This window comes from Choloepus didactylus, chromosome 14, assembly GCF_015220235.1.
Source record: "Choloepus didactylus isolate mChoDid1 chromosome 14, mChoDid1.pri, whole genome shotgun sequence".
Classification (NCBI taxonomy): Eukaryota; Metazoa; Chordata; class Mammalia; order Pilosa; family Megalonychidae; genus Choloepus; species Choloepus didactylus.
This window is the reverse complement of record NC_051320.1, coordinates 12,520,516-12,543,755: the sequence shown is the minus strand read 5'-3', so window position 1 is coordinate 12,543,755 and position 23,240 is coordinate 12,520,516. Positions and strand designations below refer to the sequence as shown.

General features: G+C 40.3%; 1 protein-coding gene across 1 annotated transcript in view; it reads right to left on the bottom strand.

Annotated features, from left to right (window-relative positions):
• Positions 1-4,581: 4,581 nt before the first annotated feature.
• XKR4 (XK related 4) overlaps positions 4,582-23,240 on the bottom strand; it is a 427,619-nt gene continuing 408,960 nt past the window's right edge. Inside the window, exon 3 of the mRNA XM_037803273.1 lies at positions 4,582-6,420. Coding sequence (XP_037659201.1) covers positions 5,474-6,420 — 947 coding nt within the window. The 3' untranslated portion in view covers positions 4,582-5,473. The remainder of the gene's footprint in view (positions 6,421-23,240) is intronic.

The following is a 23,240-nucleotide window of genomic DNA, read 5'->3' as shown; positions in this document are numbered from 1 at the left end:
TTTTCCTAGAAAAATTTGGTCATCAGAACATGATTATATTTCTCTTAAATCCTTGCCAAATCAAGAATAAATTTTGGTGGGAAAATATTCCTCCATCTTCTAGAAGAAGTTGCAGTTGTTAAAAGTTGTGTTCAATTCTTGGTTCCACCTCTCCTAGCGGTGTGACCTTTGGCAAGTTACTTAACATCTCTGAGCTTAAGTTTCGTTAGCTGTAAATGGTACTTAACTCACGGTTGGTTAGGAGGATTAAATGACATTACATATACATAGTTATTTAGCATAGCACTTGGAACATGATAATCATGGTGAGCTAGTAACAGTAAGGAAAACTGAAATGCAAAAAATCTAAGCGAAAAAAATAAACAAAGCAAAAATTTGATCTTGAGTACATTTGTTTCTGACTTTATCAGTATATTATGAAAACACCTTAGCAAAAAGATTAGACATTTCAGGGACACAAAGCCATCCTTCATTTGGTAGAACATAGACAGCAAAAAGCTGGCTTAAGTTTCATGTTTCTGGCTAGATCCTCATGCAATACAACATAACTCTGATTTTTTTTTTTCCTCTTGGGTATCCAGAGAAAGAGATTCAGAAGGATGCTGGATCAACACTATGCCTCAAACATTCAGGGGAGCATTTCTGAACCCCTCATTTCTGTGGGCAAGTGTCTGTTTGCCACTATTCTTGGCTTTCTGCTGGAAGAGCAGGCTGTGCTAGAGCTAGCCTAATTGCTACAATTAGCAAAATTAAATGGCTCATTTTGTTTTTATACAATTCCACCCACATTCTGCCAAGTTTTACTTTAGAATGAGTAATTACACTGTCAAGGCTGTTTATCCCAGGCACATACTTAGGAGTCTTTCCATGGACCCATTTTTGGGATAGGTCAGCATAAGAGATGGGAGCCAGGGCTTGGAGTAAAACAGCCCTTCCCAGCCATTTCAAAATGCTCGAGCTTCAGGTGGTGACAGCGGAAAGAATGATGGGATGCTGTGGGTCACAAGCTGGCAGAAACGTTTTGACGTTTTTTCAAGAATGGCTTGGCCAGCTGATGACACACTGAACACGGGTTGATCTGCATCCACTCCTGCTATTACCAAAATGACCACCTGGGTTCTGCTGTGTTTTGCTCCATGCACTGCCATGTCCTCTGAGCTACATTTCTGAAAGACAGTCTGAGCTATTTTTAAAAAGGCTTTAAGGAATTCTCCTTAGAAACATAAAAATGCAGGAGTCTCATCCAAGCTTTATATAGAAACAGTAATGGCTGATGGCAAAGATGTCTAGAGGATGCGGGGGAGGAGAGCATATATTTAGTTTAGAAAATGGTTCATTAGGAAAAAATATCTCCGGATTTCTGTCTAAATGTTGTGTCAGAACTCATTTCCACTCAGTGGCATTTGGTGCATTTAAAAGCAAATGTATAACCTTACACACCGGTAAGGACACCAGAGAGTTTTCTTTACTCAATTCAATCTGTGTAGGGAAAGAAACTTGGAGATGACTCAAAACTATCCCATTCTACTGCTTAAAAGATGAGATCCTTAAGGAGTGATAGAGCTCATTCAAACTAAGAGCCCCTAAAGTCTATCTAGTTTTTTCCAATGAAGTCTAGAAGTGTGTTGATGTCTTCTAGACCTAGACTGTAAGCTTGAACTGAAGTTGGAAAAGGAGTAGGAAAAAGCTTTTTCTCTAAAATTTCATGAGTCAGTAACATACCAATTTATATGTGTTAAAGGGCAGTATATAGTTTATCCTTTTTATCCCTTTCATAGTTATATAATTTTTTTCAAACACATTGGAATTTCAATTATTCTCATTCACCTCAGTAATTCATTGAGCAGACTAAATTGGGCATTTAGAAATTAAGCATAAATACTTGCATTGTGCTTTTATCTTTGGACTATGTTTTTTGTTTTATCTTTTGCTACTGCTCATTACTATTCTTAATATTTCTGCCACGTCAGTAAGAGAAGTTATTTCATTTGTTGGGTTAACAGCATTATAAATGACTAATAACTGAGTGTCTACAAAGCCAGTGCTACTGAACTAGACGGTACATAATTAAATAGGATGATGCAAATGTGCAAAGAGAATCTAAAGGACAGAGTCACTTGGGAGACCAAACTTTTACTTATATGGAAATTTTTTTTCTTCGAAATATGTGAAAGTCTTGATATGGCTAAGATATATACATTCTTTAATCTTTAAAAATTGTTTCTTCTAGAAATACAGTTTGAAAGTGAAAAAAGCTGTAGTATTTTCCTTTAGAAAAGTTCATGATGCAAAAAAACCCATACTAACAAGCAGACTTTATACCCAGTCCTCATGAAAGGAATCAAAATGCACTCAGGACCTGACAGTCCATATCCGTAAAGAATTCAGTGTTTCCAGTTTGTATACCAACCAAAGCTCATCCCTTTTTGATTTTCCACTTACTCTCTGTGGACAGTTTGATGGAAAATTACAAATAAAATTTGAAGAAGAATTAAAATATAAACACAAAAATCAAACTTTGTTCCTTTGTATGCTGACAATGTCTCTTTAAATACTAATACTTTAAACTCTCTGTTATCTGTGCATCTAGAAACTAATGAAAATTACCACCATGGTTGGAGGTGCCTTCTGAATCATGCAAGTAAGAGTAAATCATGATTTTTCTCTTAAGTAAACTGTTTTTGTTTTCTTAATCGTTTGGACATTTGTAATTTATAACATGGCGGAGATGTCATTTCCAAAACAAGAATTTCTGACCAACTATAACATCATAGTTTTTAAGTATGTTCGATAATAGAGTATTTAAAGTATTCGAGAGGATGCTGAAAAATTCAAATTTCTTACTCCCTCCTGACTACCATTTTCACCTTCAATACAAAGCATGGTATGGTGTTTTTCTATTTACATAGTACTCGTTTTGACTCTTAACATGTTCGGTTAGGGACCAAGTTGAGAAATAACTTAGAACTTACATGATTGAAGAGCGATGAGGTCTTTGGGGTTTGGTGTTGACACTATTATACTGTAATCTGCAACTTGATCTGGAATCAAAGGTGCAGTTCAACTGAGCAATTCAATTTCCAAAGATCATCAGTTAAAAGTTTTCTTGGAAATGATGAGGCTAGTTAACTCATGGTTCTGCACAAAGTTGAAGAAATTTGCCGAGACGATCATTTTTCCCTTCTAAAATCAGGGTGGGATGTTTTCATCATGAGCTGAGAAGAGCGTCTTCCTGTGTAACATTTCCACGTCTGAACAAATGACTGCTAGTTTTTTAGTAGAACTCTTGCGCGGAGGATCAAGTCATGGAGTACGAGGAAAGTACATCTACTGATAAAAGTTATTTACTGTTTTAAAATTGCTCTGGGGCTTTGTACCAAAAAAAAGTCCTACATTGAGTCCCCTATCACATCCTTCATGGGGGACAGCAGTCTACACATTTCACACCCATTACAGGTGGTGACTACAGAATGTGACTATTGTAAGAGAACTGGCCAGTCCAAATAACTGAATAATTAAGTTAAATTCACTTTCCAGTTTTTTGGGTTTTTTTTTGTTTGTTTTTTGTTTTTTTTTTTTTTTTGTGACTTGACTAGCATCTAACATATTGGTTGGGTTAAAATAAAACCAGGGAAGGAAGTTTAAGACATCTTCCACTGTGGTCAGGTTTGTCATAATGGATGGATGAAAGGAATCATTTATATCTTTGATATCCTGGGAAACGTTGGCCAGTCTTGATGAGCCCTTTCTAGTTAAGCTGATTCTCTCTTCACCTGATATTCTGATAGCACCCCTGGCCAGGTTCCTGGGGGCACCAACACTGCAAAATAAAGTGATCCTGCAAGAGACAGTGTTTTCAATCTGCAGACACCAGCTGATGGAATTTGTGGACCAGTTTCTGACATCCCAAGTAATTATGATCTTAAAGTATTTTAAACAATCCCAGGTCTATAAAAAAAGTGATGATGCCTATATTTTTTATTACAAAAATATTGAAATAATCCATGAGTTATTCCACTCTGCACCAACTATAAAAAAATACTATCAAAGTTTGACCGGCACTTTTAATGCAACGCAAAGCACCATGACTGGAGGACACCGAGAACAGAAAGGGGGTTGACGTTTACTTGCTGTACGGAGGTATTTAAAACCCAGAAGCTTGTTGTAAGAGTGCAACTTTACAAATGATTCAAATACAAATTCGAGCTGGATTATAATGATAAACCCTCAATCCGTTCAGAAAGGATTTTTCCTCATAGCATATCCACTGCATTTGTTTGCTCATACTTACTAAAAAGTGTCCCAAAGCTGCTATAAGACACATTGCTTTGAACTCGGATGGGGGAAAATGTCTGGACACTGGGGAGGACTTGACTGTTCTTTCTCATGTCTGATTTTGGGGGGTACTTGCCACTCGTCCTCAGTCCTTCAGGCTTCCATTTCAGTCTTGCAGTTGGACAGCGTTTGGCACTAGAAAGATATGGCATGCCACAGTTTCTGATCACGCCTACCTGCATCCCACGGAGCCACACAATCTGTGTCCCGAAACAGACCTGTACAGCCCTTCCCCTCCCACCACTCTGCCCTTATTCCAATGCGTGCTGCACTGGCCACAGAACCAAACTTCCATCTTGCCTTTTTTCCCACTTCCTCTTTGTGTGTTTTGATTCAATTTCCACTGCTGAATACTGAATCATGATTATCATTTAATTGACATCACTAAGTTCTCAAGCTCCTTGGTATTGTTGAAAGCCGTCCACGTGCTGCATAGGATTTCTGTCATACGGGATGTTCTCAACTGAGAATGGTAAACAAAAAACAAATCCTGAAGGGTGTAGAAAGCTAGCCATTCTGTCAATCTAAGATGCGTGTAAAACACTTGCATTGGCTGTCCATTGGATAGGCTTTGCACGACACGGGGTTCATTTCCAGATGAGAAAATGTTTTGTGAATTGTTTTCTAAGCAGTACTATTTTTTTTTTTTTTCCTGGAGACTTGATAGATAGATTATCTCTCTGTGAATATCAGAGCTTTGCCTCCAGAAAAATCACCTAAGCTATTTTGACAGAGGCCTGGTGTGTGTACATGTGTGTGAGACTGAATATATTTTTATGCAAAGATCAATTAACTCCATCACAACACCCTATTGATTTGAGGCAAACATTTCCATCATAAGAATACCCTCTCATGGATATGTTGAAAGATCATGCTGGAGGAGTTTGGGAGCAACAAGGTGTCCTCAGCAGGTGGTGGTTTCCTTCAGGTGGAGAAGCCAGAGCTGCTCAGGTGCTGCCATTTGCAAGACAAGGGGCAGCCTCCCAGCAGCTGACAGTGGATCAATGGATAATCACATTGATGCTGGACTGAGAACGTTACAGCTCGTGCCCCTATTCTGAGACGAAGTTTCATCCTCGCCACAGCCCAGCTGTCAACTCTCAGCCCAGACCTTGTGGCTCCCGCAAGTCCTTCTGCTTTATAAGGTGGTTTCATACTCCAGCCGCTCTTGGATAAGAGCGTCATCTTTGTACTGCAGCCTCGGAGGAGACGGGGAACACTCAAAAGCTAAAATGGCCTTTCGCAGGCTTCGGTCCAAAACGTGTCTCTCCCACGCCGGGTACCTATTCCTGAACAAGTCGATTTTAATCACGGATTCTTCGATCCGTGGCGGGCGAGACGAGGGGGTGGACGGGGCCGTGGGCCTCACCTGAAAGACGGGCACGCACCCATCGCGCTCGGCCAATTTCTGCTCGCGGTCGCTGGCGACGCTGCGGTTGTTGGAGACGGACCTCAGCGTGCTGCTGGCCACTTCGGGGGGCAGCGGGAAGGCAGCGCCGGGGTCCTCGCAAGCACAGCTCGGGGACTGCCCAAACCTGGGTCCGTTGGGGTGAAAGAAGGCGTAGTACATCAGCATGAAAACAATGCCCGTTACGAAGCTGCTGAACACCACACACAGCGCGGGAATGGCGAACGCGTCCGCGATCTGGGGGGCCTTGTAGAGGTACCAGAGGGCGCTCAAGGCCGTGTTCTCCAGAAGGATCACGAAATAGTAAATGAAGAGCCTGCAGCGTGTCCTGCCTTCCTTGACGTTGAACCAGCTGAAGATGTAGATGATCCCCACCACCATGTCGAACACAATCTCCTCCCATTTGGTGATGCAGAATTCCGTCTCACAGTGGACGATCCAGAAGGTCATGATGCACCAGTGAAGGACGATGAAGATCCCAAAGTACAGCTGGAAAACCGAGGCAAAGAGGGCAAAGGTGATGACCCTGGCGGCGATGGTGAAGAAGTGCCAGCAGAACTGGGTGATGACGGCCATGTAGCTGATGGGCTTCTTGTCGTCTCGGGAGTCCCGCAGGGCCTTCTGGTAAGAGGCCAAGGCCCAGGCCAAAGACACGAGGGAGGCCGCTGCCGTGAAACCTACAAAGGCAAACAGGAAGAGGTTCTGTCAAAAGTGAGATGTGGTGACGTCTCCCGGAGATCAAGTCAGCCGGTGGGGCTGGGGGCTTGGGACAGGCTTGTTTTCACCTCAGGGAAGGCTCTGAGTTTCTTTGAGGGTTAGCCAGACTAAGCACTCAAATGGGGATGCAAACGTCTGTCTTCCATGTGGCCCCAACCACATGGAGAATTCATGAAGCTAATGGGAATGCAGCCTGGAACAAGTGTGGGGCTTTAAGTTCTCGGTGTAGGTACACTAAGGAGGTGGTTTTGGGGAGTGGGGAAATGATAGTGGTCTGAAAGTTTACAGACTTGTTTCAGCCTTTCCACTTATCATCTACAAGATCTTGGGCAATCGTTTCTAAACTGGTATCCTCATTTATGAAGCAGACAATTACCCACTTGAAAGGGATCAATGTGATTGAAAGGAATCAATGATCATAGGAGTCTTGAGGGGCTAGCTAGTTTACCTCTTTGCTTCTAAGCAAGAGTAAATGTAATTCATTTACAAAAGGGAGTTTACTCTTTCTCAGAATTGAGAAAAGGAGTCTATCGAACATTCTTGCAAGGATTCTTGTGATTCCTTGTTTGTCCTAAGGTGGTCTGATGCTCTTCCCACACCTTATGCCTGTCCCTTACAGTCTTTCCCTTAATAGGAGAGCTGTCTCTTATTTCACAAATTAAAGGTGGTCCTGAAATCACTTCTCAGGGACCTCTTATCTGTATTTATAAATCCCATTTGGTTAGTACTTCCTCGAAAGTATGTCTTCCAATTAAAAATATTCATTTTTCTTGTTTTCCTCCACTCTTTCTCCAACTTCTGTGTCTCAAACCTCACCTCTGTGATCCAGAAATGGCCAGGGATCATCTAAAAACATCCTGAGCTTCTTTTCCTTGGGGAAAATTCATGTCACCTTGCTGCAGTTTGTTTACTTAATGGGTCTTACCAAAACTTACCAAGACTAAGAATGGTCTCATGTAATTTGAAGTCCAGCTGGCTTTTTCTTCACCTAATCTACCAGTAATCATAACCAGGACACATTATAGTCTTTCTCTCCTTTGTATGTAATAGAAGATGTGCTGATGGTCCAGAGCTTGTGATGGGATCACTACTTTTATAGTTTGATAGGGAAAAGCTGTTGTCTATGCTCCTTGAAAAATTAATTAAAAAAAAAATGACTTGTGGGAAAGGATCATACTGATAGAAAAAACCATCAACCTTGGTAATCTTTCTTTACACATCTTCCTTGAGTAACATGAGCTCCAAAAAAACAATCAGTGATAAAGAAAATACTTTCTAATGGCTAGTTTTCATTCCTACTCCCAATAAAGCCAGCAGGATGCTTTGATACCCTACATGTGGACCTTCAGTTTCTTTCTGGCCAGGAAAAAAATACTTTATTACAAGTCACAGGAAGTTATGGCAATATTTCTAAGTCAGCTAGAGAGCTGTAAACAAATGAGTTTATGATAATATGATTTCTATGTGGTGAGAAACACCTATGTCAATTATGTAACAAATTCTGGTGTGAACTACAAGAACATGGAATAATGACTGTGTGAACAACACATTTATTGTAAGTTTAGGACATAGGACCAAAGGGTTGTGTTGTTTTTATTTCAACACCTGTTTATGGAACGGAAGTCCTTCATTTCCTTGCTCCTTATCTGTACCATTTGCAAACATGGAGCTTCTCGAATAGACTGTGTTCTCTTTATGCTTCTAAGCTGTCACAAAGTGCTGTTTCTCTCCTGGAATGCCCCTCTTTCCACAGGCAGTTATCCTTTGGGACTCTGCTTAGTAATAATCCCTTCCCTTCAGGAAGATGACTGGATTTTTGGTCAAGCTTAACTCAGAATGGGTATGCCAATTTGCATAGGAATCTTTAATTTAAGAATGTTTTTGAAAGCAGTAAAAAAAATAGTGAAATTTAACTGCAAAGCATCATAAAATTATCTTTTGTCAGGTTTAGAAGAATTGAAAAGTTAGCCTTGTCCAAATTCCCCTCTAATCTTCACCCATCTTATTGTATGTCCTAAAGGAGTAATTCAGCCTATAGCTGACACTTCAGGAAATTTCCAGCAGTGGAAAAATGAATTTCTATCAGCTTGGCTTCCCATATATCTCACAATTAAAAAAGTCATTTCCCAAGGGCAAATTTCATGTACACGATGACCATTCAATTTATGAATTTTCTGCTTTAGCAGAATTCCCTGGTTCTTTTGATTATGGTTTTCTCCTTGTTCAATTCAGCAATTAATTTTATAAGACAAATATATGGCTAAGCTGAAAATATGAGGCCATTTTAGAAGTTAAATAAGTCCCTCAGCTCTCCTTATTACAAATTCACACCTGCCTGAAACATTTAGCTCTTTGGCTCCTTAAGCAAATACTCTAGGCTATGTTGTTTTGAATGCCAAGGCAGACTCACTCCAGAAGGCCTCGAGTTATGACTGGAGTATAAACATGGTGGCAGAGTGCTGGGACACAAAACTCTGAACTCTCTTTTAGCTAACAATGCCAATTTTAACTTTTTATTTGAAATAACTAGAACCATATAGAAAAATTGCAAAAATAAAAATAGTGCATAAAACACATATGCACCCTTTACTCAGATTGTCATTGCATCACTGCCTTCTGTCTCTCTCTGAACCATATGAGAGTAAGCTACATACATCATGGCCCTTTACCTGAAAATCCATCAGTGTCTATTTGCTATAAATAACAATATTCTCTTATGTAGCCACGGTGAAGTTACCAACTTTGGTAAGCTCAACATTGACACAATGCTTTTTTCTAGACCATCATCAATGTTCCAGTGTTCTCAATTGACTTACTGCCCTTTACAGAATTTTTCCCTCTAAACAGGATAGAGTCTACGATCAAGTTTCACATTTAGTTGTCATATCTTGTTAGTTTTCTTTTAATCCAGATTATTTCCACAGACTTTCTTTGCCTTTTGTGACACTGATATTTCTTTGAAGAGAACAGTCCCTTAAAAAAAGAGGAATGTTTTTCATTTGGGGGCTTATAGTTTTGGGTGAGTCTGATGCTGCCTCATGGATAGACTCAGGCTATGCACCACAGAGTGGAATACTAAGTTAAACAATATTTTTCCATCCCATTAAAATACAATAATATAGGGATTCTTCAAGTAGCTGAAGGAAACTAGGAAAAAGTAGTTCCAGGAACTAGGAAAAAGGACAGCAAACTAATCCCAAAGCAAGAAGAGGGAAAGAAATAACAGCCATCAGAACAGAAAGAAATGAAATTGAGAACAGGAAAACAACAGAGTATCAACAAAAACAAAAGGTGATTCTTTGAGAAGATCAATAAATTTTACAAACCCTTAGCTAGACTGACAAAGAAAAAATAGAAAAGATGTAAATAAATAAGAACAGAATTGAGATGGGGGACATTACTACTGACCCCACAGAAATAAAAAAAAATCATCAGAGTATACTATGAACAAGCGTATGTTAACAAATTAGACAACTTAGATGAAATGGACAATTTCCTAGACACACATGAATGACTTATACTGACTCAAGAAAAAATAGAAAACCTCATCAAAACAATCACAGGAAAAGAGATTGAATCAGCCATCAAAAAACCTCCCAACAAAAAAAAGCTCAGGACTAGATGACTTCAGAGGTGAATTCTATCAATCATTCCCAGAAGAATGAATACCAATCCTGCTCAAACTCTTCCAAAAAACTGAAAAGGAGGGGACACTACTGAGCCCATTCTATGATGCCAATGTCACCCTAATACCAAAGCCAGATAAAGGCTGAAAGCTTTCCCTCTAAGATCTTGAAGAAGACAAGGATGAATAACTGTCACCACTGTTATTCAACATTGTGTTAGAAGATCTAGCTAGAGCAGTTAGGAAAGAAAAAGAAATAAAATGCATCTACATTGGGAAGGAAGAAGTAAAACTTTCAGTATTTGCAGATGACAAGCTTTTATATTTAGGAAGTCCCCCAAAACTACAATAAGGCTACTAGAGCTAACAAATGAGTTCCACAAAGAGGCAGGATTCAAGATCAACATGCAAAAATTAGTAGTGTTTCTATACATTAGTAATGAGCAATCTGAGGAGGAAATCAAGAAAAAAAATTTCCATTTACAATAGCAAATAAAAGAACCAAATATCTAAGAATAAATTTAAGCAAGGATTTAAAGTAATTGTACATGGAAAACTACATAATGTTGCTAAAATAACTCAAAGAAGACCTAAATAATTGGAAGCGCATTTCATGTTTATGGATTGGAAGACTAAATATCATTAAGATGTTAATTCTACCCAAATTGATTTCCAGATTCAATGCAATCCCAATCAAAATTCCAGTGGCCCGCTTTTCAGAAATGGGAAAGCCAATTATCAAATTTACTCTGAAGGGTAAGAGGCCTTGAGTAGCCAAAAACATCTTAAAAAAAGAATAAAGTTGGAGGACTCATACTTCTTGACTAGAGCATATTACAAAGCTACAGTGGTCAAAACAGCACGGTACTGGCATAAAGACAGACATACAGATCAATGGAATTGAACTGAAAGTTCAAACAGACCTTCACATCTATGGTCAATTGATTTTTGACAAGGCTGTCAAGACCACTCAACTTGGTCAGAACATGCAAAAAATGAAAGAGGACCTCTATCTTACACCTTATATAAAAGTTAACTCAAAATGGATCAAAGACCTAAATACAAAAGCCAGAACCATAAAACTCCTTGAAGAAAATTCAGGGAAGATCTTTAAGATCTTGTGAGAGGCAGTGGTTTCTTAGACTTTACACCCAAAACACAAGCAGTGAAAGAAAAAAATAGATAAATGGGCCCTGCTCAAAATGGAACACTTTCATGCTTCAAAGGACTTTGTAAAGAAAGTGAAAAGGCAACCTATTTAATAAGAGAAGATATTTGGAAACCATATATCCAGTAAGGGTTCAATATCCAGAATCTATAAAGAAATCATACAACTCAACAACAAAAACACAAACAACCCAATTAAATAATGGGCAAAAGAAGACTTGAATAGACATTCTTCCAAAGAGGAAATACAAATGGCTAAAAAGCACATGAAAAGCTATTCAACATCTTCAGCCATTAGGGAACTGCAAATCAAAACCACAATGAGATAGCATTTCACTCCTTCTAAAATGGCCACTATTAAAGAAACAGAAAGCTGGAAGTGTTGGAGAGAATGTGGAGAAATGGGAATACTTATTCACTTCTGGTGGCAATGTAGTATGGATGGCTGCTTTAGAAGACAGTTTGGTGGTTCCTCAGGAAGCTAAGTATAGAACTGCCGAATGATCCGGCAATCCCACTACCAGGAATATACCCTGAAGAACTGAAAGCCGGGACATGAACAGACATTTTCACACCGATGTTCACAGTGGCTTTATTCACAATTGCCAAAAGATGGAAACAACCTAAGTGTCCAACAACTGATGAATGGATAAACAAAATGTGGTATATATGTATGATAGAATATTATTCAGCTGTAAAAAGAAATTAAGTCCTGATGCATGTGACAACATGGATGAACCTTGGAGACATTATGTTGAGCCAGATACAAAAGGAAAAATATTGTATGATCTCACTAATATGAACTACTTATTATAAGCAAACACATGGAGTTAATATCTAGAATACAGATTATCAGGAGATACAATGAGGGTAGAGAATGGGGAGCTGATGCTTAATGTGTACAGAATTTTTAATAAGGTTGTTTGTAAATGTTTGGAAGTGGAGAGAGGTAATGGTAGCACATTGTCATGAGTGTAATTAACAGCACTGAATTGCGCATGTGATTGTGGTTGAAAGGGGAAGTTTAGGGTCATGAATGTCAATAGAAGGGAAGCTAGAGGATGAAACATGGGACCATGTAACACAGTGAACCCTGTTGTGGACAATGAATGTGGTTAATAGTACAAACATAAGAATGTTCTTCCATGCACTAGAACAAATGTACATCCCTGTTATAAGGTGTTAATAGTAGGGTGGTATGGGGAAAAATACAATGAATGCAAAGTATGGACTACAGTTACCAGTAATATTTTAATATTCTCCTATCAATTTTAACAAAGGTACTACAACAAAACTAAGTGTCAACAATAGACCTTATAAGATTATGGGGTTTTTCTTTTTGTTTTAATGAAAATGTTCTCAAATTGATTGTGGTGATGAATGCACAACTCTTGTGTTTATAGTGAGAGCCACGGCTTGTACACTTTGGATGGATTGTATGGTGTGTGAATACAATGGCTTAAAAAAACACCTTCACTCTAAAATCAAACAACAAAAACAACCACAGGACTCAGTGGGATTCTATTATTTCTTAAACTGTTAAAATAGATGATAAGAACTCTGAGCTTACCTGGTACATCAATATCATTTTTTAGAAAACAAACTGAGTCTCACTTTGAGAGGTTAAATGATTTGTCTTTTCTCCTCCCTGCCTCTCTCCTGTCTTAGATGAAGACAGCCCTTCTTCTACTCCAAAGCAACCCTTCCTGTTCTTTGGGAATGGGCCCTATCAGTTACCTGCACCTGTCTCTGTTTTAAAGCTCTTCTTCAATATTTCCTTCCCAGGGGCTTACAGACAGGTAACAAATTTCCTTTAGCCCAGGAAACACCCTTCACTTGGTTTCCTCTCTCCTCTTCTGAAATGTCTGTTTCCTGATTTCCCTCCTGTTCTTTTGGTTCTTGGTTTCCCCATTTTTATCTGCTTGTCCTTGAAATACTGTTATTCCTTTGGCTGCTGCCTGTGGTTCTCTTCCCTTCCCAGTCTCTCTCTGAGTGATCCTAAAAACTCCACGGGTTGAAACATCTTCTCCATGTCAGCAATCAACAGGTGCCCCCATCCATCAAGACTTCCCTGAGCTCCAGAGTGGTGTGTCTACTTCCTTAAGACCTCACAGGTGAGGGTCCATGTGTGTTTGATATACACATGATCAAATACATGGAGAAATCTGATTCTAAGGGACCGCACTTGCTTTCTCTAGGAAAGAGCACAATTGTGCTCTTTTTTCTTTATGCCCCCTGTTAGGGTAATGCCCTTCACAGAGTGAGAGAGAATGTGAGTTTCTGGATAGGCTGCACAGTTCTAGGAAGGGGGTTTTGTGCACAGCTGGCTGAAATGCCGTGTTGCAAAGTCATCTGAATCCAAAGGCAATGGGGGTGCCATCTTAGTTTCTAGCCTCTGCCACCAAAGTGGCACACAGCTGATGCATGTGCCTTTGCTCTTTCATTGCACCAAAGCCCAAGCAATTCATCTGACTGAAGAAAAGAAGTCAGTGACAATAGAGTTAGTATGACAGATAACAGTATCTTCCATCATTTTGAGCTGTTAATATTTTTCCTTTTCTTTTTTTTGCAAAGGGGCCAGTAATGGATAAAAGGCCCTTGGAAATATAATCCAAGAGGCTCTGTTGATTTTGAAACCTGTAGACTAAGAGGGGCTACTTCTAGCCCCCCAATGTAAATGAGTTCTCTGTGGACACATGTTTCCATAGCAAGTAACCTGTCCTTGAATTTACCATATTTTATGTTTCATTTTGTGCTTGTTTATTTTGTTTGTCAGTAGCATGGAACTTTAGGGAAGGATAAGTATCTGCCTTGCTTATTTTTCCGCCTCCAGTACCCAGCACAGTGCCTGGCAGATGTTAAAGGATTGTCAGAAAGAAAGAACAAAAGAAAAAAGGAGGGAGAGAGGGAGGGAGAGAAGGAAGAAAAGAGGGAAGAAAGAAAAAGAAAGAGATGAAGAAAGAAAGATAGAAAGAAAAGCTAAAACCAAAGGGAGAATTAGATGTTCAAAAAGTTTGCACATTCCCACGATTTACAAAAAAAGGAAAAAAGAAAGATAACAGAGACAGTGGCAATTATAATACATGATGCAGGATGGGATCCAGCAACAGAGGAGAAAGGACTCAAAGGGACATTACTGGGACACATGAAAAAATTGGAATATAGACTGTAAGCTTCATATCAATGTTAAATTTCATGAACTTGATAACTGTACTTAAGATGGTTACGTAAATGATAGCCTACACTCAAGTATTCAGAATCTGGATAGATAGATAGATAGATAGATAGATAGATAGATAGATAGACAGACAGACAGACAGACAGACAGATAGATGGAAAGATGGATAGAATGATATAGCAAGTGTGGCAAAATGTTAATATTGCTGGATCTGGGTATCTGGGATAGGGGTAGGGATATGTTCAAGTTCTCTCTATGGGGTTTGTATTATTTTTGTAACTGTCCTATAAGTTGGAAATTATTTAAAAAGAGAAAGTAAAATTAAAAAAAAAAAGATTTGCACAATTATTCATTGCTGCCCTCTTCTGTTTCTTTGCAATTTCAGTTTGAGCTGAAAATGCCAAAAACACTGTGAAATGAAATCTGTGCTCCTGTTGTATTGTTTGTGATCTGGGTTGCAAACAAGAATTCCTAGAAATCCCTGGAGAATAATTTACAGGATTTATAGCCTAATTCCCTAGATGTAGGAGGTTCAGGGAATTGAACTGAGTGCTCTAATTCTTTGATTCTTCCACAAACAGAATGAGCCTGTCTCTTCCCTTCTCCCTCGGGACGGTGCAACCTCAGCCCTTCCCCTGCAATGGCAGATTCAAAGGTGGTCCTCGCAGGTTACTGGCCCAGGCTCACAAACAAACTGCAGCTGGAGAGAAAGTATTCTTTTTCTTTTTTTAACCTAAAAATGTTATGATTATGAACAATTTCAATCATATACAAATGCACAAAAAATTTTCCAATGAATGCGGATTCAACCGAAGGGCTCTTAATGAATTCTCGAATCCACCCCAAGGGAAGCCTGACTTGGCCAACATGGAGATTCCTCTTGATGGAGTCCTGGACCTGCACTTTCCGGAATCTTCTTGTAACTGCCCTTTCCTGAAAGTTCCTTTCCCTTTACTGACAGAGGCAGAATGGCATTGCTGGGAGCTGACTCCCTGCATGGTCCCAGGGAAGCACACATCATGCAGCTGGTGATCTACTGACATCTTGGAAAGCCTGACCTGGTAAGCGCTCCATGCTTACTGATCTCATCTTGTACCTGCCCTTCTGTGCTGCAGGCACTCTGCCATCTCTCCATTCCTCAAATGCTAACTAAAATCATGTTCTCTTCCCAGAGACAGGAAATGCTATGCTCTCCCTTGAAAAGTGACCTCTCTCCACTGCATCTCTCCTTATTGTGTAATTTTCAGTTACAGCATCATTACCTTATGGAAACCTTTCCTAGCCCTAATGGGAATCCCATCCCCTTGTTATAAGTGCCTCCAGCCTGCCTTTGATAGCGCATATCAGCTGCAGTTATATACTCACGTGGTTGGTGGTAGATGCGTCTCCCAGGAGAGCAGGATCTGCATTTTATCAGCTCACCCCCATGCCCCAGTATCTACTGCCCTGCTTGTAACTGATTTCTTGAATTGATTACACTCGCCAGCCAGTATCTGCTCTCATATCATCTTCCTGTCTTCTCACTGTCTTTACTGCAAACATCTTGACTTCCCCTTTTCTCACTCTATTTTTTTACTCTTTCTATGGATTTTAATATTTTCAGGGAAAATTCAAAGTATTTTTTCCCAAAGAGTTTGGGAACTGTTGAGTTACAACTTAATCTTCCTTGGCTACAGAGGAGAGATTATTATATGATCAGTCATAATATAGACAGTTCTCTCAAGAAAAATATAATTTTTTCCCCTAAAGGCACATCCGTAAACATACTAGCTAACTAACCAGCTAATGAAACCTTGACATTTAGATGACATTATAATATTGACTTTTTTTTGTAGAAGACAAATTTTGTAGTTTTCTAAGCACATTTGTGGCTCACAATCATGGATAAATGAAGTAAGGACAAGCATTTGTCAAGTTTTGCTTTTTACATGGTAATGTGCTAGGTTCCACATCCTTTGTCTAATTTAAATCTCATGATAACACTATGAGGCAAGCACTTTTTGCTTTTCTCCTCTTCTCATTTTCTCATTTAAATCAGCCCTCCTAAGTCTTCCAGGATTTTCACCTGAGGAAACATGTTGTCAAATTTGAGTTGGAACATATAATCTAAGAGTAGCAGGTCACAAAATGAATATCCAGAAAGCTGTTTTCCTCTAGAATGTGTTTCCTTTTCTTCAGAATATTTAGAGTTTGTCTCTTGTTACAAATATAAAAGCAGCAGATCCACTTGGATGGAATCATATCTAATTAATGTAGTCGAAAGAAAATGATAGCTGAAAAAAATGTTCAAGCTCTCTATGTTCCTATCTTTGTAGAGTATGGTGAAGGTAAGGAAAGTTATACAACCTCCACTAGGCTTAAGATTTTCTAAACCTTCTTACATTGAAACCATTTTATCTCTGTTAAACCTGGTCATTGTTCTGATTAAAAATATTTAAATGCCTTAATATGTTTGGTTTTGCTAGGGATATGCATTGCTTTGGAAATCCATTCTGAGGATTTCAACTTCTTTGCAAGGCAAATTGTAAGGCTGCTCAGGAGTTGATAAGGCAACACTGAAATGAAATTTTTAAAAATGGATTAATATGAAAGTAGTCAGAGCAGCTTGTTAGAAGGAGGAAAGAGTCTCTCTTCCTCCTTAACAAATGTGCAGTTATTTCCTTCTGATTGGATTACAGAAACAAATTTCAGAGGCTCTCACATAACTCCATCTCAATTTTCCACCATGACAGTATTTTTTTTCTTGCAGTTTTTGTCCTCTGGGAAGTAGGGGGTATAATGGGGTGAACTGGGGAGAAATAAGGGAAATAAGGACACAGGTAGTCAAAAATTGTGTACTTTCATCTGCGAAAAACAGATGTAGACAGGCAACAGCAAGATTAAAATAAAATGATTTTAAAACTCCCAACATGAATTAAACATTGCTACACAGCTGATGTTTTTACATTTATTATCTCATGTATTACTCACAGCATCACTTCTTCGGTGTAAGTATTTTGCCCATTTTACAGATAAGGAAAACAAAGTTTACAGTGGTGAAATGATCTCACCCTGGGATGGGCAAACTTTTTTTTCTAAAGGGTCAAACAGAAAATATTTTAGTCTCTGCAAGCCATCTGGTTTCTGGCAGGGCCATTCAACTTTGCTAGCGAAGAGCAAAGCAGCCACAAACAATACTTAAATGGGTAAGAAACAGGAGGTGGGATGAATTTGATCCATGGGCCTTAGTTTCCTAAACCCCAGTTTAACCCACAGACACATTTCTAAGAGTCAGAATTTATACCCACATTTTTCTCACTTTCAAAGTCCTTACACTGAAACATTGAAACATTTTGGGCCAATCATGAAACCTGTCAGAAGACTTTTAGGAGTTTGAGTTCCACGGCTGTCTGAATTACAGCCTTGAGGCCCTGTGGTCCATCAAACCAATTCTTGGACCAACCACCCAATTAATGACTGACCACTCACAGGAAACCTTTTTGGTGTCAGCAAATGCTGTATACAGGATGAAGTTTGGGCATGAATAAAGCACTTGAAGTTTCACTCTTTAGATCTAAAGTTATCAAATAATGAGGATAAATACCACACCTCAATAAACTTCTTGAGTATTTTAAGGAAAGAGGGTAGATATTTGCAAAATAAAAGGGCAAGCTGCCCATGGGTTCCAGCCGGTCCCCTGCATGGTTTATCCTGGTGCTGGCTGGGGAAGGGCCCACTCCCTACCTTGCTGGGCCCCCGACCACGCCAGCAGAGGCATCTGAGATGGAAACTGCAGTTGTTTCTCCTCCCTGTATGCTCCCAAGGTGCCTTTTCCCTGCCATGCCTATGACTTGATGGTGGAAAATCACCTGCTAGCATCACTCGTTTTGATGTTGCCATCCCATTTAGGGGAATCTGTAATGCAGAGTATTGGCAGGGGAGTGGGTCCCTAAGGTTTACAATCAAGTGGTTACTTCCAGTGAGAAGTACTGTGTAGACACATGTGCAGAGTTACTTCTCCTTAGAGGATTTGGAAGGGGGCCCTGGAGATGGGAAATTGTGACACTAGCCCTACCTCACAACCTGTGCCAGGATAAATAAAGCAAAAGAGAGAGAGAGAGAGGCATTCCTGGGGAGGCAGATAGGGTGTGTGGTACTGGGGGAGGCAGAATCCCCAAGGGCCTATCAGATGAGTTGGCATGTTGATGCTCATGACAGCTTAAGGTGGCATAAAGATTTGTATTTGGGGACACCAAGAGCCAATGCTCTTTTCTGTTCAGAGAGCTGGGAGTCTCTGCCCACATGAGAGAATGGAAGACAAAACACACTGACTCACCTTGCAACCCATCCACGAGGCATTCCCTGTGAGTCCTGTCAAAGACATGGGACTTGACCCCAGAAGCCTCAAGCTTAGCTCCTACCTCCCCACTTCCCTTTCTCCATCTCTCCCTCAATTCTTCTACAAATGTTCTTTGAAATCCTAGTAAGTGGCCAGCGCTGCTGACTCAAAGACAGTTCCCTGGAGGCCCTGGAAAACAGTGTGGGGACAGACATATTTTTACAACATGGTGAGTCAAGTGTGGAGAAGAGAGTTACAACTTTGTGCCGAGGCTTGATCAGGAGGAAAAGGACAGCCCAGGAGGAGAGACTGGCCCCTGTAAAGGCTTATAGGTGTGACAAAGACTGGAATGCAGATGTCCGAGGTACAGTGAGGGAAAGACAACTGGAAGGATGCAGGAGACCAGAGACAAAACATATACCAGACACGGGACCTGGATCTCATCTTGCAGCTGCAAGATGACAAGGTTCATACTGTCCCTGAAGTGGCAGGTGAATTAGAGTGGGGGAAACACTAGGGGTGGGGAAGGGGGGCTTTACAGTATATCCAGGAGAGGCAGGGAGGATGGAGGGAACAAAATATGGAGGAATTCTAAAGGATGCAGGCTTTACACCTACTCCTAGGTGACTCTGGGCTGGTCACTTAATTTTACCTGTTCTTCATGCATTCTTATTGAGAATCAATGAAATAAAGTTCATTAAAATACTTTATGAGCAAAAGACATTCTACATAAATATAATTAGCCATTCCAAATCCTAAATTTCCTCTTAATTTTGCATCCCTCCTGCCCCCAGGTGCTCTCTTGGCCCTGGAATCAAAGGGAGCTTTATTGGAGGAGTTTGACTTTAACAGAACAAAGGGACAGAGAAATAATAATTCTATTATTAAAAGGACTAATCTGCAGGGTAAAGAAATAATTGTTTTCTCCTTGCAAATATGAAAGAATTTCTTTTGACAGGAAAATATTTTAAAAGGAGAAGGAGAAAAACTTTGGCATTATTTACTTACCTGAATATGAACTTCATTTTATTTGGATTTAAAGTCCTACAAAACAGAAGCCACTTTGTTGGAAGGGGAGTGGTAGAAACCATTCTATGGTTTGAAGAGAAGTATGAGTGCAGGTAGAGGTTTCCCTGATCCTGTCTTGGAAAGGCCGGGTTACAAGCGGCCACTGTTCCTTCCAAAGGAATTCGCGGATTGGATTCAGGAAACGAGGCGTTCCCGGAGGAAGGCGGGGCACTGCGTGGCCACCGAGCGGCGGAGCCCCAGGATACCCGCGCATGCGCACAAGCGCTCGCTGGGGGAGCCCTGCCTCCTTTGTATTCCGCCTGGGCCGGGCGCGGGGCCCCCGGGGGGCTAGCGAGACACGGAGAAGGGCGGGCGGCAGAGGAAAAGGGCTGGGTGGGGAAAGACAAAGATGTAAACAGAGGGGATGGCTGCACTCAAAACCGGGTGGTGGTCCGTTGGGAAGGACCGCGGGGTCTTCATTTATTTGCTTTTGATTAATTATCCTTCCTGGCTTCAATCTTCCAACAGTTTTTGGCTAAAATGAACGGAACATGGATTACTGCTGGGACCACTTATTACAGCAACAGACCGAGCAAAGCCGTTCTAGGTGATTTACAAAAAAATGACTCAGTGCCCCAAGGAGAGACATTTGCAGCATTATCTGTTCTTAGGGTTGGACTGTCTTCCAGGAAGCCTACCAAGTGAGGACATGGAAGAGTTCAACAAATGACCCACAGACAGGAAGCCGTTCCTTCAGCCATCCCAGCACCCACAAGTTCTCTTCTTTGCAGTCCCAGCCTGCGCCAGTTCCTTCATCTTCTTTGCGGGTGGGGGAGGCTGGGCCTGCAGCCTCTACATGGCTGTCTCTGTGAGGCTCTCAATGCTTCCTGGAAAGGAAAGACTTTTTCCCGGAGAAGAAAATGCAATGAGAGCATCTTATAAAAATTGCCTTAGAGAAGAGAGTGACTAGCTGTTCTTTTTCTAGGAGCAGCAGTATGAAGAGCTGATCCAGCCCAGGATTTAGTTTTAGCATCAGCAGGCTTGGCTTGGAACCTGAGCCCTGTGCCTGGGTGGCTTTGGGCAAGCTGGCTCCTTAGCTTTTTCCACCCTGCCTCTCCCCTAATTTAGGACCCGTTATGCAGAGTGCCCTACCTGGTCTCCTCTCCGCTTTGCCCCTGTTCTCAGTTTATCACCCTGTGGTAATAAAGTGAACTGCCTAAGATAGAAATCTGGTCAAATCTCTCCCCAGCTTAAAACCCTTCAATGATTCCCACTAGCCACACAAAAGATAGAGGTGTGCTGAGCCCTTCCTGAACTGGCCCTTCTGACATGCATCCAGCTTCTCTCCTGGCTTCCTTCCTCATCCTCTGAATTCTCTCTTGGTCCGTTTCTCTGTGTTCACCTTCCTCCTGGCAATGTCTGTCTAACATGGAAGTCTGGGCTTACATGCCTCTTGCTCCAAGAAGTCTCCTGGCTGCCCCCCAACCCCAACTGCTGCTGGAGCCCCTATGTATTGCCTTCTTGCAACATCTAGCATTGCAAGCCCACTCTACCTGCCTCCTCCTCTGACTGTATACCGCCAAGGGCAGCTCCTTTTGATCGCATCTTAGGGTTCCAGTGTAATCACAGTAAATAGGTTCAATTCTTAACTCTGAGGATGGTGGTCAGGAGTAGAGGAGAGAATGGCCTGGAATACGCTTGCTTTGTAAACTGCAAAGAATTTATTTCTTTTTTAATAATAGCGATCCTAGTGGGTGTGAAGTGGTAAATCATGCATACTCTCTCCATAAACACCAGTGTGCAAATGTCCATTCATGTCCCTGCTCTCAGATCCTCCAAGTAGATGCCCCCCTAATGAGGTTGCAGGACCTTATGCCTTTGCCCATTTTTAAATTGAGTTGTTTATCTTTTTATTGTCGAATTCTATCAGCTCTTCATATATTCTGGATATTAAACTGTTATCAAATAATTGGTTAGCAATTATTTTCTCCATTCTCTCAGTTGTAGGTCTTTTCACTTTCTTGATAATGTCCTTTGACGTACAAAATTTTTAATTTTGATGAAGTCCATTTTATCTATTTTTTTCTTTCATTCCTCATGCTTTTGGTGTCATATATAAGAAAGCAGTGCCAAATCCAAGGTTATGAAGGATTTCCTCTGTGGTTTTGTCTAAAGTTTTATGGTGTTAGCTCTTATGTTTAGGTCTTTGATCCATTTAGAGTTAAATTTTTTATACAGTGTGAGGTAAGAGTCCACTGTCATTCTTCTGAATGTGGATTTCTAGCACCATTTGTTGAAGAGACCCTTCTCCTCCCATTTAATGTACATGGCACCCTTGTCAAAAATCAGTTGGCCATTCTATTCCATTGGTCTATATGTCTAACTTTATGCCAATGCCACTCTTTCCTGTATTTTGAACAACAAAATTCTGTTTGAGGAAGACTTACTTGCTTCAAATTACTGAAATCATTGCTAGTTTGTGATGATTATAGAACTTTAATGACTGAATCATTAAAAAATAGAAGGAAGGATGAAAAAGAAAATAGAAAAAAATAGATGCAAAGAAATTCAATTTAATTGAGGAATTATTCCTGAAAGGATGAGTTCATAATTAAATCATAGCTCTTACAAAGCAGGCTTTTCAAGCAACATGGTAAGAGGTTGTAAAAATCCCAAATCCCAAATGAGAACCTTTGTTTAGTGATATAGTCTCTAGCAAGTGCCTCATATGCCTATTTAGAATTGTGCTGTATATTAAACAGAGGGAGAGGCAGTGTTCTCAAAGACTGTGCTGGATGACTCAGAAGTGATGATATGGGTGGTGTCAAATAGTGATGAAAAAAAGTAAAATTTCTGAATCTCAGTATTAATCAATGTCCATTTGTATTAGCTAGGGTTCTCTAGGGAAACAGCACCAACAGGAGATACCTGTAAATATGAGATTTTATAAAAGTGTCCCACTCAACTGTGAGGATGCATGGGTTCAAATTCCATAGGGCAGGCAGCAAGCTGGCAATTCCAATGAAGGTTTTCAATGAACTCCCCAGGAGAGGCTGGCTGACTGAAGAAGTGAGAGCTCTCTCTCATCTCCCTTAAAAGTCTTCAACAGTTTGGGTTTGGGTTAAATCCAGCCAACTGAATTATCTCATTGCAGAAGTCACTTCCTTCTTGATGTAATCAGCCAAAGGTGCAATCAATTGACTGATGATTTAATAAACCAGCCTCGAATGTCCTTGCAGTAATGGTTAGGCCAGTGCTTGCTTGACCAGACACCTGAGCACCATTATCTGGCCAAGTTGACACAAGAAACTAACCATCACACTCTGTGACTAAGTTAGTGAGCTAAATAGTATAAATAGACATTTAGCTATTTCATTTGTATACCCCAAAGTTTATATATTTAAGTTGGCTTCAAAAACCATTTGATGTATCCCCCTCTCACTGGAAAAATGGAGCATTGCTTTATATTAAGAATCACCTCAAA